Source organism: Lepisma saccharinum, chromosome 4, assembly GCF_977018435.1.
Source record: "Lepisma saccharinum chromosome 4, izLepSacc3.1, whole genome shotgun sequence".
Lineage (NCBI taxonomy): Eukaryota > Metazoa > Arthropoda > Insecta > Zygentoma > Lepismatidae > Lepisma > Lepisma saccharinum.
Genome location: NC_139232.1, coordinates 1,409,636 through 1,426,522, shown reverse-complemented (window position 1 = coordinate 1,426,522; position 16,887 = coordinate 1,409,636). Strand labels below are relative to the sequence as shown.

The following is a 16,887-nucleotide window of genomic DNA, read 5'->3' as shown; positions in this document are numbered from 1 at the left end:
TCCTCTGTCCATGCCTCCCGAGCACGGCACCACACCAACCGCAGGCGTCGGTGTTGTGGTGTCAACGGCAACCGGCGCATGGGGCGGTAGGACCCGAATCCGGCGGATGCGAGTCGTCGAGACACTGTGCGGGAACTCACAGGATGTTGTAGAGTGTCCAGTACATGTTCTCGGATGACAGGGGTGCCAAAGTTGTGGGATCCCGCACTGCTTGGAGCACCATACGACGGTCCTCCCTCGAGGTGGTGTTTCTTGGTCGACCTGAACCTGCACGACGTGCATGGGTGCCCTCATGTACCCATTGATTCCAACATCGGGCCACTATGACATCTGAATGGCCCACATGCCTGGCAAATTGCCCGATACGACCAACCTGCCTCATGCAGTCCCACAATGTTGCCTCTGTCAAATGCTATCAATTGCTGGATCGGCTGTCTAACGCATCTGGGAGGCATCACCGGTGCTTCATTTTCCTCTCTGAACTTCGTGCTGCACTGTCTGACTCACAGCAGTTGACTGGTCCCACCGTATCAGCAACAGGAGGGGAGGTCACAAATGCCCTCTGGTGGGCGTTCTACACATTACAGATACTTGTACATCTAATCATTTACTCACACATCAATGGTATGCATGTATACCGAAATGGGGTAATCTTCGACCACTCCTTCTGGGTGCTTCACTTTTTTTTGTCAGCCAGTGTATATATATATATACACACACCTTAACTATTTGAAGATGAACTAACACCAGATTATATAACTTACTGCCAGAAAACAAATAACTCTTTGAATTGATTCGAAAACTTAAACAATTACGCATTTACTGACAAGCAAAAGAGACGTGTTACATGGCCGGCTACTGTTTCTCTCTGAAATCGCATGTTTATGCGCGGTGTCCGCCATCTGGTCATAGTGTGAGAGGTTTCGATTTCTACCACTTGGCAGCGCCACCATACATTGGACTGCATTAAATGCAACCCACTTTTTAGCATTACAAGAACCTAGCAGGGAGGGAAGTGGAAGCAGTGCTTCCGTTAGAATTAACATGGAGATGTACTGGCAGTCCCCGAGGGTGAAGCGGCTTCATATACCAGTTTGCCTCTTGTCGGCGCCAAGTGAATTTGAAAGCTCCACACAGCGCAACGGGATGCAGTAAGATAGCGAAAGTATAAATATTTAATTTTTGCACTAATGGCAACAAAATGTAATTTGTTGGGGGGGGGGGGGGGCTGCAGGGCTGCCACTGCCCTGTGTAGAACGCCCACCAGAGGGCTGCCACTGCTGAACTCAATTTATCCAATATTATCATAGTAATTCAATCATGAAGGGTAATGTAACATATGCAAAGTCTAGAAAGGTTTACAAGATTGTTATAGCCAAAGTAGATGATCAAATGAGGGCTTCAGTGTGAGTGGTCCTGGGTTTGATTCCTGGTGGAAGCTCCTCAAATTTTGGTGTCAGGCTAGCATCGTGAGGACAATTGGGGAACTTTTTGTTTGATTATTACTGAATGTTAGTGGACTATTTTGTTTTTGTTGTACTGGAGAAGATTTCGATTCGTATTGAAATATGAAATTCAATGAGTGATATACAAAATAAATGTATGTTACCTTAAAAGGATTTTTTTTTCTGGAGGGGCTGGAGTGAGGTAGTCAATCAAATATATCATAATTACCTTTTTTTAGCTTTTGTTTTGAAAATTGTTCAAAGACAAAAAATGGTAATCAGGGCCTCATTTTAAGAAGGGCTAGCAAGTACCGGTTTTGCTTTTTCTGAGTCCTTTACCGCTTTCACTTGGATGATTTCGATTTTCTGAAAAAATTTAGGGCTGTATGCCAGTGGGTATGGATATCTAACTCCTAACTAGAGGCACATAATTTTGGTAAATAAAAAGTTTCGGTACAAAATCAGTCAATTTCAGGTTCAAAAGCGGTAAATAAAATAAAATTTCTGTGTTATAGCGGTGAAAAATCAGATGAAAAGTGGTATATAAAAAGACATTTTGCTTTTATAATTGTGAATATAATCCTAAATTTGATTTTAAAACTACACTTATTACACAAAATTAACATTTCACTTCTAATAGCACATTTATGTAGTTATCAGAGTATTAAGTTTGTTTATGTGTAAAGGAGTCCATTTTTGCCTCTCCAATATTAACAGCAGAATTAATCAATTTTCTGCGAATTGCATAACTTGCAGGATAATTCAGACCTCAAAAGGTGTCGCATCACTAAATAAACCCTAAATTTTGTGTTTACGAGTCTATTTCGCATTTTGCAGTTCATTTCGCATTATTTCGTGACAAAACATGGTCTCAAAATGCATCTCTCACCTTTCAAAAATACAACCTTGGTGACAATGAAGTTCGACCAGAAAGGAATACGTGATTAAATGCAGAGAGGCATAGGCTGTGGAATGGGTGACCCGCAGAAGTGACGCATGTGTGTAAGGGGAGGCGTGTGAGCAGGCAAGAATCGTGATCCCAGCATGTTGCACCCAAGGTCACGTAAAGAACGAAAACGGGGAACTATACGCGTGACATTGAACTTCGACCAGGCAACAGACCCATACGGAAAATTCCAGATAGTGGCGCATTCGACGAAAGCATGACGTCACGGACACGATAAGGGAGTCCGCCATATATAAGCGCGTGCTGTGCACCGAGGAACCGCAGTGCATGGCCAGGGGCAAACCTATTGACAACACCGTGAGGAGAAGAGTGGTGGAGTTGCAACGGGATGGACTCAGTGAACGGGAAATAGGGCGCCAACTGAACTTACCCAAGTCAACCGTCCACTGCATCATCAAACACCACCAAAATACGGGTACTACAGAGCCAGGTAAGGCCCCCGGTCGAAAACGCCTGCTGACCGTGCGTGACCTACGGATATTTAGGTGCTATATCCAGACCAACAATCATGTTTCTGTGGCCGAATTACGACTGTGGACTCGAGAACGCTTTCACATTGAAGTGTCAACCAGAACCATTCGCTGTTACCTACAGCGATGCGGTTACCGAGTGTACAAGGCGAAACGTAAACCCTTCCTTTCCATGTTGAACAAAGGCAATCGACTACGGTGGGCACGAATGTACCGGGCATGGACATTTCGGCAGTGGAACAGGGTTTTGTGGACGGACGAATCCATTTTCAATGTTGTGTACGGGAAAATACGGAAAACAGTCATTTGTCGGAAGGCGGAACAGAATGAAGCAAAATGTTATGCACGTCGGGTACAGAAACCTGCGTCGGTGATGGTATGGGGATGCATGACGGCATCTGGGGTTGGCCCACTACACGTCTGTGAGGGCATTGTGAATGTACGCGCCTATACACGCATACTGGAGCGGCATCTTCCCACAGTGCGAAGGCACCTGTTCCACAGGCGGCGTCTCATCTTTCAACACAACAATGCCAGGCCTCATACAGCGCCGCTGACAAGAGAATGGTTGACTCGCCATCACGTGCGAACTCTGCCATGGCCACCATCGAGTCCCGACCTCTCGCCCATTGAGAATGTGTGGCGTGTTCTTAAGCGACGTGTGCAACAGAGGGGACCCACGACAGTGGGTGCTCTTATCGCCTGCCTGCAGGAGGAATGGCACCGCATCGATGTGGAATACCTTGAACGACTCGTCCGCAGCATGCCCCGACGAATTGCCACAGTTATTCGCCGACGGGGCGGCGTCACTAACAGTGGTCGAACTTCAATGTCACGTGTAGATGGACGAAAATGTTTTATTTTGTGTGGACACCATACATTGCTGCGTTGCAGTGGAAATTTATGTTTTCCTTTGTTCCATGTAGCCTGCTGAATAAAATATGTTCAGCATATGCATGTGTTCTCCTTCTTTCACAACGCACTCCTATATTTGTGACTGGTCGAACTTCATTGTCACTAAGGTTGTATGAAAAATTGACACCACAATGTGTTTTTTGAAATTTCGTTTTTTCGTCAAAAACAAAATACCACTCATAACAAATAACTCTCCACATGCAACTGGTACATATTTTGCAAATTTAATTATCTTTTTCTCTCAACAGATTGGTGAATTCGAGTGGGATGAATATACAAAAGGCCATATTTTGGGAGCTTTCTTCTGGGGCTATTCTGCAACACAGATCCTTGGAGGTCGCCTCGCAGAAATAGTAGGAACCAAGAGAGTGTTTGGCTACTCAATGCTTGCCACTGCTCTCCTGGCTTTCCTAATTCCTCCTGCAGCTCGTATCCACTATTCAGCACTCATAGTTGTTCGCCTCATTCAGGGTGCATGTGAGGTAATTATATTAAAATAATTTTATATTTATGACTACTGAATTGCACAGTACTGCAGGTTGTGACAGTACTCTATGTCAAAAATGTAATGTTTACATCAGGAAGATGTTGAAGGAAACGAAAAAATCATTAACAGCTGTGGTCTAGTTGGCAGGCCATCTGACTGCCATGTAGGAGACCCAGGTTCCTAGGGTGGGTGATCTTAGGTCGGAATTTTTCCGGCCTTGTCCCCACATAAAGTGGCTCTGGGACTCACCGAGCCTCATCTTTCATGGCACGGTGCTGTATGCACATTGAACTTTACCTTTTACGCAATCAGCTTTAAATAATTACTGTAATCGCCTTTGGAGCTCTTCCATAGCAATTTTGCCTTTTTGGCGAGTGGTCCTGGGTTCAATTCCTGGTGGAAAACCCTAAAATTTTGTATTGGCTAATCACCGTGAGAGCAATTGGGGAGCTTCTTGAAAGAAGAAATAGTGGTCTCTGCTCTCGTAAGTCAGAAAATGGAGGTGATGTGACTTGATGCACTGACCAATGGAAAACCAGCTTGACAGTTCCTGGGCCTCAAAAGTCTGTTGTGTCGTGGATTTTAGGGAATCATTTTCTTTGCAGCATCGTCGTTTTTGGTGCACTTCTGTATGTGCGTCAAACTTCCTTCAAGATGAAACTTGCCAAATTTAGATAAACTTCATCATACATCCTCATCCAATAGGGTGAATGACCTGAGAAGGCACCCAAAAGTCAACCTCACTTCCACATAGTACACCTTACTCTTGACACCTAGATCCACGGCCAGTATAATCCTCTGTGGGGTCACATTGTTCTTATATGCACTGAGTGCCCATTTACAGCCTCAGCTTTCAACTAGGATATGGAGATTTTGTCCTCAGAGATAGTTTAGTTCTAGTTATTGTTAAGGAATCTAGGTGTGTGTTAGTTTAAGTGATTGATGAAGATATTAACACACATATTTCATTTTCTTGTTAGGACCCTATCCTTAGTTTTGTTCAAGTTAAGGGGCTTATCCCCATACTGTGTGATGAGCAAAAATAGCCTATGTATTGTGCCCATAATACAAAAATCAATCAATCAATAGGGTGAGCATAAAAGTCAAGCCTTTTTACTTTCCCTTTCTCTCCACCTCTCCTCCTCCTTCACCTCTCAGCTTTCCACTTCTTTCCAATCCTTTCACAATTTGGTCTTTACCAATGACTGGTAACATTGTTGCCTTGTAATTAAAGGGTTCCGGGTTTGATATCTGGAGACATGTTGCATAGTGGTTTGGATCCCATTTTGAACCCTAGTTACAGTCGTGATTAGCCTATAGCCTGTATTTGCATAAAGTGGACTTAAAAGAATAGTTCAGTCATTCTTTTCAAAATTTTTACATGTGATCTCTTAATCTTTCCTTCTCTTCTCTATTTATAATCTCTCCTATTCTGAAACAACTTTAGTGAGGGTAATAACAGTTTAACTTGCTTCCATATTAAAATGTAAAATTCTGTTCCTCCATCCACGGAATGAACCTTTCTCAAAATGAAAACTCAGTAATATATTGTAAAGTTGCATGATTGTCTCATTATGTAAATGTAAGTATATTTGTGTATGTTTCAGGGTACAACGTGGCCAGCTTTGCAACCTCTTATTGCTCGTTGGATTCCTCCATTAGAGAGAAGTAGATTCAGTGCCACTTATTTTGGTAAGAACATAAATAATTCCTGTTATATATCATTGTGCACGGGGTTTCATTCACTCTTGGCCCCTGATTTTCACTTATAAAAATAAAATTATTGGTCATAATGTAATGAAGTTTTTCTACAGACATACTTCTTTCCACATTAAAAGAAATGTTGATAGATATAAACACACCACACTATTTTGTAAGACTATACAATGTAGACGGATAATCTTCTCCGTGTTATGTCAAATTGTGTCAAACCGACACATTTATGATGATTACAACAGCCTGTTGTATGTTGGGGACAGTCAGTCTGATATGAATAAACTTACGGAAATGTAAGGTTCTTGCAAAGCCTGCAATCCATGAAGCGAAGAGTTCTTTCATAACGACTATGCCATAATGTTGTGCGATGCAAACACATGCATTAACAAGATAAACTGCATGCATTAAGAACTCATAAACAACGTAACTCTTTACATTATAACGAAACTATGTTCCACACTCCATCTCGTTTGCACAGACTATTCCATGCCAACAGTAGTTTGCTGCTTCTTCCTCTGGGAGTCAGCACTACAATCAGTACATTGTTATTGTGTCCGTAGACGTGTACGGTCTCTTGATGGTCTCCGAAATGACTTTCAGGTCTGGATGTGCTCCTCTCTAAAATGACCATCGGCTCTGGGGTGCTCCGCTCTGAGATGGCCTTCGGGTCTGGGAAGCTTTCTCCCAGATGGCTTTCGACTCTGTGGAGCTCCTCTCCGAAGTGGCCTTCAGGTCTCGGGAGCTCATCTCTGAGGTGTCCTTTGGGGTCTGGGGTGCTCATCTCCAAGGTGGCCTTTGGGGTCTGGGCTACTCCTCTCCAAGGTGGCCTTGGGGGTCTGGGGTGCTTCTCTTCAAGATGTCCTTCAGGTCTGGGGTGATCCTTTCCAAGATGTCCTTCGGGTCTGGGAAGCTCCTCTCCGAGATGGTCCTCGGGTCTGGGAGCTCCTCTCTGTGATGGCCTTCGGGTCTCGGGAGCTCCTCTCCGAGGTGGCCTTTGGGTCTGGAGGTCTCCTTTCCGAGCTGGCCTTCAGGTCTGGGGAGCTCCTCTCCGAGGTGGCCTTTGGGTCTGGGGAGCTCCTCTCCGAAGCGGCCTTCGGGTCTAGGAGCTCCTCTCTGAGATGGCCTTCGGGTCTGGGGAGCTACTCTCCGAGATGGCCTTTGGGTCTGGGGGTCTCCTTTCCGAGCTGGCCTTCAGGTCTGGGGAGCTCCTCTCCAAGATGGCCTTTGGGTCTGGGGAGCTCCTCTTCGAGATGGCCTTCGGGGTCTGGGGAGCTCCTCTCCAAAGTGGCCTTCAGGGATCTGGGGTGCTTCTCTTCAAGATGTCCTTCAGGTCTGGGTTGATCCTTTCCGAGATGTCCTTCAGGTCTGGGGAGCTCCTCTCCGAGATGGTCCTCAGGTCTGGGGAGCTCCTCTCTGAGATGGCCTTCTGGTCTGAGGAGCTCCTCTCCGAGATGGCCTTCGGGTCTGGGGAGCTCCTCTCCGAAGCAGCCTTCGGGTCTGGGGAACTCCTCTCCGAGATGGCCTTCGGGTCTGGGGAGCTCCTCTCCGAGATGGCCTTTGGGTCTGGGGAGCTCCTCTTCGAGATGGCCTTCGGGTCTGGGGAGCTCCTCTCCGAGATGGCCTTCGGGTCTGGGGAGCTCCTCTCCGAGATGGCCTTTGGGTCTGGGGAGCTCCTCTCCGAGGTGGCCTTTGGGTCTGGGGAGCTCCTCTCCGAGGTGGCCTTTGGGTCTGGGGAGCTCCTCTCCGAGATGGCCTTGGGGTCTGGGGAGCTCCTCTCCGAGATGGCCTTTGGGTCTAAGGAGCTCCTCTCCGAGATGGCCTTTGGGTCTGGGGAGCTCCTCTCCGAGATGGCCTTTGGGTTTGGGGAGCTCCTCTCCGAGATGGTCTTTGGGTCTGGGGAGCACCTCTCCGAGATGGCCTTTGTGTCTGGGGAGCTCCTCTCCGAGATGGCCTTTGGGTCTGGGGAGCTCATCTCCGAGGTGGCCTTTGGGACTGGGGAGCTCCTCTCCAAGGTGGCCTTTGGGTCTGGGGAGCTCCTCTCCGAGATGGCCTTGGGGTCTGGGGAGCTCCTCTCCGAGATGGCCTTTGGGTCTAGGGAGCTCCTCTTCGAGATGGCCTTTGGGTCTGGGGAGCTCCTCTCCGAGATGGCCTTTGGGTTTGGGGAGCTCCTCTCCGAGATGGCCTTTGGCTCTGGGGAGCACCTCTCCGTGATGGCCTTTGTGTCTGGGGAGCTCCTCTTCGAGATGGCATTCGGGTCTGGTGAGCTCCTCTCTGATGTCACCTTGGGGTTTGGGGTGCTCCTCTCCGAGGTGGCCTTGGGGTCTGGGGTGCTTCCATTCCCAGGTGGCCTTGGGGTCTGGGGAGCTCCTCTCCAAGATGCCCTTGGGGTCTGGGGTGCTCCTCTTCGAGATGTCCTTCGAGTCTGGGGAGCTCCTCTCCAAGATGTCCTATGGATTTGGAGAGCTCCTCTCCGATATGGTCCTCAGGTCTGGGGAGCTCCTCTTCGAGATGGCCTTCGGGTCAGGATAGCTCCTCTCCGAAGTGGCCTTCGGGTCTGGGGTGCTCCTCCGATGTCACCTTCGGGTCTGGGGTGCTCATCTCTGTTGTCGCTTTCGGGTCTGGGGTGCTCCTCTCCGAGGTGGCCTTGGGGCCTCCTCTCCAAGATGGCCTTGGGGTCTGGAGTGCTCCTCTTCGAGATGTCCTTCAGGTCTGGGGAGCTCCTCTCCAAGATGTCTTCGGATTTGGAGAGATCCTCTCCGAGATGGTCCTCGGGTCTGTGGAGCTCTTCTCCGAGATGGCCTTCAGGTCTGGGGAGCTCCTCTTCAAGATGTCCTTCGGGTCTGGGGTGTTCCTCTCCGAGGTGGATTTGGGGTCTGGGGTTCTCCTCTCCAAGGTGTCCTTGGGGTCTGGGGTGGTCCTCTTCAAGATGTCCTTCAGGTCTGGGGAGCTCCTCTCCGAGATGTCCTTCGGATTTGGAGAGCTCCTCTCCGAGATGGTCCTCAGGTCTGGGGAGCTCCTCTCCGAGATGGCCTTCGGGTCTGGGGAGCTACTCTCCGAGATGGCCTTTGGGTCTGGGGAGCTCCTCTCCGAGATGGCCTTTGGGTCTGGGGTGCTCCTCTCCGATGTTGCCTTTTCTGTCTGGGGTGCTCCTCTCTGATGTCACCTTGGTGTCTGGGGTGCTCCTCTCCGAGGTGGCCTTGGGGTCTGAGGTGCTCCCATTCCATGGTGGCCTTGCAGCCTGGGTTGCTCCTCCCCAAGATGGCCTTGGTGTCTGGGGTGCTCTTCTTCGAGATGTCCGTCAGGTCTGGGGAGCTCCTCTCCGAGGTGGCCTTTGGGTCTGGGGAGCTCCTCTCCGAGATGGCCTTCAGGTCTGGGGAGCTCCTTTCCGAGGTGGCTTTTGGGTCTGGGGAGCTCCTCTCCGAAGCGGCCTTCGGGTCTAGGAGCGCCTCTCTGAGATGGCCTTCGGGTCTGGGGAGCTACTCTCCGAGATGGCCTTTGGGTCTGGGGGTCTCCTTTCCGAGCTGGCCTTCAGGTCTGGGGAGCTCTCTCCAAGATGGCCTTTGGGTCTGGGGAGCTCCTCTTCGAGATGGCCTTCGGGGTCTGGGGAGCTCCTCTCCAAAGTGGCCTTCAGGGATCTGGGGTGCTTCTCTATAAGATGTCCTTCAGGTCTGGGTTGATCCTTTCCGAGATGTCCTTCAGGTCTGGGGAGCTCCTCTCCGAGATGGTCCTCAGTTCTGGGGAGCTCCTCTCTGAGATGGCCTTCTGGTCTGAGGAGCTCCTCTCCGAGATGGCCTTCGGGTCTGGGGAGCTCCTCTCCGAAGCAGCCTTCGGGTCTGGGGAACTCCTCTCCGAGATGGCCTTCGGGTCTGGGGAGCTCCTCTCCGAGATGGCCTTTGGGTCTGGGAGCTCCTCTTCGAGATGGCCTTCGGGTCTGGGGAGCTCCTCTCCGAGATGGCCTTCGGGTCTGGGGAGCACCTCTCCGAGATGGCCTTTGTGTCTGGGGAGCTCCTCTCCGAGATGGCCTTTGGGTCTGGGGAGCTCCTCTCCGAGGTGGCCTTTGGGTCTGGGGAGCTCCTCTCCGAGGTGGCCTTTGGGTCTGGGGAGCTCCTCTCCGAGATGGCCTTGGGGTCTGGGGAACTCCTCTCCGAGATGGCCTTCGGGTCTGGGGAGCTCCTCTCCGAGATGGCCTTTGGGTCTGGGAGCTCCTCTTCGAGATGGCCTTCGGGTCTGGGGAGCTCCTCTCCGAGATGGCCTTCGGGTCTGGGGAGCACCTCTCCGAGATGGCCTTTGTGTCTGGGGAGCTCCTCTCTGAGATGGCCTTTGGGTCTGGGGAGCTCCTCTCCGAGGTGGCCTTTGGGTCTGGGGAGCTCCTCTCCGAGGTGGCCTTTGGGTCTGGGGAGCTCCTCTCCGAGATGGCCTTGGGGTCTGGGGAGCTCCTCTCCGAGATGGCCTTTGGGTCTAGGGAGCTCCTCTCCGAGATGGCCTTTGATTCTGGGGAGCTCCTCTCCGAGATGGCCTTTGGGTTTGGGGAGCTCCTCTCCGAGATGGCCTTTGGCTCTGGGGAGCACCTCTCCGTGATGGCCTTTGTGTCTGGGGAGCTCCTCTTCGAGATGGCATTCGGGTCTGGTGAGCTCCTCTCTGATGTCACCTTGGGGTTTGGGGTGCTCCTCTCCGAGGTGGCCTTGGGGTCTGGGGTGCTTCCATTCCCAGGTGGCCTTGGGGTCTGGGGAGCTCCTCTCCAAGATGCCCTTGGGGTCTGGGGTGCTCCTCTTCGAGATGTCCTTCGAGTCTGGGGAGCTCCTCTCCAAGATGTCCTATGGATTTGGAGAGCTCCTCTCCGATATGGTCCTCAGGTCTGGGGAGCTCCTCTTCGAGATGGCCTTCGGGTCAGGATAGCTCCTCTCCGAAGTGGCCTTCGGGTCTGGGGTGCTCCTCCGATGTCGCCTTCGGGTCTGGGGTGCTCATCTCTGTTGTCGCTTTCGGGTCTGGGGTGCTCCTCTCCGAGGTGGCCTTGGGGCCTCCTCTCCAAGATGGCCGTGGGGTCTGGAGTGCTCCTCTTCGAGATGTCCTTCAGGTCTGGGGAGCTCCTCTCCAAGATGTCTTCGGATTTGGAGAGATCCTCTCCGAGATGGTCCTCGGGTCTGTGGAGCTCTTCTCCGAGATGGCCTTCAGGTCTGGGGAGCTCCTCTTCAAGATGTCCTTCGGGTCTGGGGTGCTCCTCTCCGAGGTGGCTTTGGGGTCTGGGGTTCTCCTCTCCAAGGTGTCCTTGGGGTCTGGGGTGGTCCTCTTCAAGATGTCCTTCAGGTCTGGGGAGCTCCTCTCCGAGATGTCCTTCGGATTTGGAGAGCTCCTCTCCGAGATGGTCCTCAGGTCTGGGGAGCTCCTCTCCGAGATGGCCTTCGGGTCTGGGGAGCTACTCTCCGAGATGGCCTTTGGGTCTGGGGAGCTCCTCTCCGAGATGGCCTTTGGGTCTGGGGTGCTCCTCTCCGATGTTGCCTTTTCTGTCTGGGGTGCTCCTCTCTGATGTCACCTTGGTGTCTGGGGTGCTCCTCTCCGAGGTGGCCTTGGGGTCTGAGGTGCTCCCATTCCAAGGTGGCCTTGCAGCCTGGGTTGCTCCTCCCCAAGATGGCCTTGGTGTCTGGGGTGCTCTTCTTCGAGATGTCCGTCAGGTCTGGGGAGCTCCTCTCCGAGGTGGCCTTTGGGTCTGGGGAGCTCCTCTCCGAGATGGCCTTCAGGTCTGTGGAGCTCCTTTCCAAGGTGACCTTTGGGTCTGGGGAGCTCCTCTCCGAAGCGGCCTTCGGGTCTAGGAGCGCCTCTCTGAGATGGCCTTCGGGTCTGGGGAGCTACTCTCCGAGATGGCCTTTGGGTCTGGGGGTCTCCTTTCCGAGCTGGCCTTCAGGTCTGGGGAGCTCCTCTCCAAGATGGCCTTTGGGTCTGGGGAGCTCCTCTTCGAGATGGCCTTCGGGGTCTGGGGAGCTCCTCTCCAAAGTGGCCTTCAGGGATCTGGGGTGCTTCTCTATAAGATGTCCTTCAGGTCTGGGTTGATCCTTTCCGAGATGTCCTTCAGGTCTGGGGAGCTCCTCTCCGAGATGGTCCTCAGTTCTGGGGAGCTCCTCTCTGAGATGGCCTTCTGGTCTGAGGAGCTCCTCTCCGAGATGGCCTTCGGGTCTGGGGAGCTCCTCTCCGAAGCAGCCTTCGGGTCTGGGGAGCTCCTCTCCGAAGCAGCCTTCGGGTCTGGGGAACTCCTCTCCGAGATGGCCTTCGGGTCTGGGGAGCTCCTCTCCGAGATGGCCTTTGGGTCTGGGAGCTCCTCTTCGAGATGGCCTCCGGGTCTGGGGAGCTCCTTTCCGAGATGGCCTTCGGGTCTGGGGAGCTCCTCTCCGAGATGGCCTTTGGGTCTGGGGAGCTCCTCTCCGAGATGGCCTTTGGGTCTGGGGAGCTCCTCTCCGAGGTGGCCTTTGGGTCTGGGGAGCTCCTCTCCGAGGTGGCCTTTGGGTCTGGGGAGCTCCTCTCCGAGATGGCCTTGGGGTCTGGGGAACTCCTCTCCGAGATGGCCTTCGGGTCTGGGGAGCTCCTCTCCGAGATGGCCTTTGGGTCTGGGGAGCTCCTCTCCGAGGTGGCCTTTGGGTCTGGGGAGCTCCTCTCCGATGTGGCCTTTGAGTCTGGGGAGCTCCTCTCTGAGATGGCCTTGGGGTCTGGGGAGCTCCTCTCCGAGATGGCCTTTGGGTCTAGGGAGCTCCTCTCCGAGATGGCCTTTGGGTCTGGGGAGCTCCTCTCCTAGATGGCCTTTGGGTTTGGGGAGCTCCTCTCCGAGATGGCCTTTGGCTCTGGGGAGCTCCTCTCCGAGATGGCCTTTGGCTCTGGGGAGCACCTCTCCGTGATGGCCTTTGTGTCTGGGGAGCTCCTCTTCGAGATGGCATTCGGGTCTGGTGAGCTCCTCTCTGATGTCACCTTGGGGTTTGGGGTGCTCCTCTCCGAGGTGGCCTTGGGGTCTGGGGTGCTTCCATTCCCAGGTGGCCTTGGGGTCTGGGGAGCTCCTCTCCAAGATGCCCTTGGGGTCTGGGGTGCTCCTCTTCGAGATGTCTTTCGAGTCTGGGGAGCTCCTCTCCAAGATGTCCTATGGATTTGGAGAGCTCCTCTCCGATATGGTCCTCAGGTCTGGGGAGCTCCTCTTCGAGATGGCCTTCGGGTCAGGATAGCTCCTCTCCGAAGTGGCCTTCGGGTCTGGGGTGCTCCTCCGATGTCGCCTTCGGGTCTGGGGTGCTCATCTCTGTTGTCGCTTTCGGGTCTGGGGTGCTCCTCTCCGAGGTGGCCTTGGGGCCTCCTCTCCAAGATGGCCTTGGGGTCTGGAGTGCTCCTCTTCGAGATGTCCTTCAGGTCTGGGGAGCTCCTCTCCAAGATGTCTTCGGATTTGGAGAGATCTTCTCCGAGATGGTCCTCGGGTCTGTGGAGCTCTTCTCCGAGATGGCCTTCAGGTCTGGGGAGCTCCTCTTCAAGATGTCCTTCGGGTCTGGGGTGCTCCTCTCCGAGGTGGCTTTGGGGTCTGGGGTTCTCCTCTCCAAGGTGTCCTTGGGGTCTGGGGTGGTCCTCTTCAAGATGTCCTTCAGGTCTGGGGAGCTCCTCTCCGAGATGTCCTTCGGATTTGGAGAGCTCCTCTCCGAGATGGTCCTCAGGTCTGGGGAGCTCCTCTCCGAGATGGTCTTCGGGTCTGGGGAGCTACTCTCCGAGATGGCCTTTGGGTCTGGGGAGCTCCTCTCCGAGATGGCCTTTGGGTCTGGGGTGCTCCTCTCCGATGTTGCCTTTTCTGTCTGGGGTGCTCCTCTCTGATGTCACCTTGGTGTCTGGGGTGCTCCTCTCCGAGGTGGCCTTGGGGTCTGAGGTGCTCCCATTCCAAGGTGGCCTTGCAGCCTGGGTTGCTCCTCCCCAAGATGGCCTTGGTGTCTGGGGTGCTCTTCTTCGAGATGTCCGTCAGGTCTGGGGAGCTCCTCTCCGAGGTGGCCTTTGGGTCTGGGGAGCTCCTCTCCGAGATGGCCTTCAGGTCTGGGGAGCTCCTTTCCAAGGTGGCCTTTGGGTCTGGGGAGCTCCTCTCCGAAGCGGCCTTCGGGTCTAGGAGCGCCTCTCTGAGATGGCCTTCGGGTCTGGGGAGCTACTCTCCGAGATGGCCTTTGGGTCTGGGGGTCTCCTTTCCGAGCTGGCCTTCAGGTCTGGGGAGCTCCTCTCCAAGATGGCCTTTGGGTCTGGGGAGCTCCTCTTCGAGATGGCCTTCGGGGTCTGGGGAGCTCCTCTCCAAAGTGGCCTTCAGGGATCTGGGGTGCTTCTCTATAAGATGTCCTTCAGGTCTGGGTTGATCCTTTCCGAGATGTCCTTCAGGTCTGGGGAGCTCCTCTCCGAGATGGTCCTCAGTTCTGGGGAGCTCCTCTCTGAGATGGCCTTCTGGTCTGAGGAGCTCCTCTCCGAGATGGCCTTCGGGTCTGGGGAGCTCCTCTCCGAAGCAGCCTTCGGGTCTGGGGAACTCCTCTCCGAGATGGCCTTCGGGTCTGGGGAGCTCCTCTCCGAGATGGCCTTTGGGTCTGGGAGCTCCTCTTCGAGATGGCCTTCGGGTCTGGGGAGCTCCTCTCCGAGATGGCCTTCGGGTCTGTGGAGCTCCTCTCCAAGATGGCCTTTGGGTCTGGGGAGCTCCTCTCCAAGATGGCCTTTGGGTCTGGGGAGCTCCTCTCCGAGATGGCCTTTGGGTCTGGGGAGCTCCTCTCCGAGGTGGCCTTTGGGTCTGGGGAGCTCCTCTCCGAGGTGGCCTTTGGGTCTGGGGAGCTCCTCTCCGAGATGGCCTTGTTGTCTGGGGAGCTCCTCTCCGAGATGGCCTTTGGGTCTAAGGAGCTCCTCTTCGAGATGGCCTTTGTGTCTGGGGAGCTCCTCTCCGAGATGGCCTTTGGGTTTGGGGAGCTCCTCTCCGAGATGGTCTTTGGGTCTGGGGAGCACCTCTCCGAGATGGCCTTTGTGTCTGGGGAGCTCCTCTCCGAGATGGCCTTTGGGTCTGGGGAGCTCCTCTCCGAGGTGGCCTTTGGGTCTGGGGAGCTCCTCTCCGAGGTGGCCTTTGGGTCTGAGGAGCTCCTCTCCGAGGTGGCCTTTGGGTCTGGGGAGCTCCTCTCCGAGATGGCCTTTGGGTCTAGGGAGCTACTCTCCGAGATGGCCTTTGGGTCTGGGGAGCTCCTCTCCGAGATGGCCTTCGGGTCTGGGGTGCTCCTCTCCGATGTTGCCTTTTCTGTCTGGGGTGCTCCTCTCTGATGTCACCTTGGTGTCTGGGGTGCTCCTCTCCGAGGTGTCCTTGGGGTCTGAGGTGCTCCCATTCCAAGGTGGCCTTGCAGCCTGGGTTGCTCCTCCTCAAGATGGCCTTGGTGTCTGGGGTGCTCTTCTTCGAGATGTCCGTCAGGTCTGGGGAGCTCCTCTCCAAGATGTATTCGGATTTGGAGAGCTCCTCTCCGAGATGGTCCTCAGGTCTGGGGAGCTCCTCTCCAAGGTGTCCTTGGGGTCTGGGGAGCTACTCTCCGAGATGTCCTTCAGGTCTGGGGAGCTCCTCTCCAAGATGTCTTCGGATTTGGAGAGCTCCTCTTCGAGATGGTCCTCAGGTCTGGGGACCTCTTCTCCGTGATGGCCTTCGGGTCTGGGGAGCTCTTCTCTGTGATGGCCTTTGGGTCTGGGGTTCTCCTCTCCAAGGTGTCCTTGGGGTCTGGGGTTCTCCTCTCCAAGGTGTCCTTGGGGTCTGGGGTTCTCCTCTCCAAGGTGTCCTTGGGGTCTGGGGGGCTTCTCTTCAAGATGTCCTTCGGGTCTGGGGAGCTCCTCTCCAAGGTGGCCTTTGGTGTCTGGGGTGCTCCTCTCCGATGTGGACTTCTTTGAGTCTGGGGTGGTACTAAATATAAACAAACTAAAATATATTTAGGCAGAATTTTTAGGTAGTGCTCACTGTATACACTTTTCCCAGAAGAGAATTGAGTGCAATTCTTTTTTTACTACATTGTACAAGTAAATGAGAATAATGTGCATGTAAAAAAGGACGTGTGCTTTAGTTGACAAAGTAATTTTGATCTTGCCACTCAATGGTTAGGGAAAGGAGATCTTGAGAGAACATTTCCTAGAAGCCGTGTAAATTCGGTTCTTCCTTTTTCACGCAGCCTTTAAAAGTAGGCACATCTAAGACTACGTAAGACAATATTCCATTTCTCAGTTTCCGTCAGTTTTTCTACCTTATCCATTAGTCGGTGTCTTATTGTTTGCTACAGTTCTCTTCACATGCTTTTGTAACCTCCACATCCATTATCATTTATGCTGACGGCTTCCCTCTTTCCTCTTTTTATTGTAGTTTTTCACTCCCCCCCGCCTTTAGCGGTAACAGAATTTGACTATTTGGACAAGAGGGCCACAGAACATTACCAGATAGACTAATGGTACCCTTCACAAGGTATATCTCCAAAACAACATCTGATTGTCGTAATGGTACATCTTTTCTTTACTGTGGCCGAAACAAAAAAAAATCTCGAAGATATACAGGGTGATTCTCTAAGAAACCAAGAAAATCAAACCTCGCTCAATAACTTTAATTTTTGACAGGTTTCCTATAAAAATTTATATGTACCTACCTTGTACATTACAATCAAAGTCTACCTAGAGCATATCCTGCAAGCTGTCTCCTCGATGGTGTAGTGGTAACGTCATTACCAGAGCTAGGAATTTTAGGTGCTGCACCTTAAATTTTTTTGTGTGAAAACGGGTAAAAAAGTGACTCATCCCCAAAATAAGCACGTATTGAACTCTACTCATGGTGTTTCGGTTGCACCTTTTTGCACCTTTTTCACAATCTCAGAACCTTTTGCACCTTTTTCACAATCTCAGAAC

The 16,887-nt window shown here is 52.7% G+C and overlaps 1 protein-coding gene across 1 annotated transcript in view; it reads left to right on the top strand.

Annotated features, from left to right (window-relative positions):
* LOC145987077 (sialin-like) overlaps positions 1-16,887 on the top strand; it is a 50,427-nt gene that overhangs the window by 14,722 nt on the left and 18,818 nt on the right. Inside the window, exons 3-4 of the mRNA XM_083121541.1 lie at positions 4,046-4,279; positions 5,892-5,976. Of these exons, the coding sequence (XP_082977667.1) occupies positions 4,046-4,279; positions 5,892-5,976 (319 nt within the window). The remainder of the gene's footprint in view (positions 1-4,045; positions 4,280-5,891; positions 5,977-16,887) is intronic.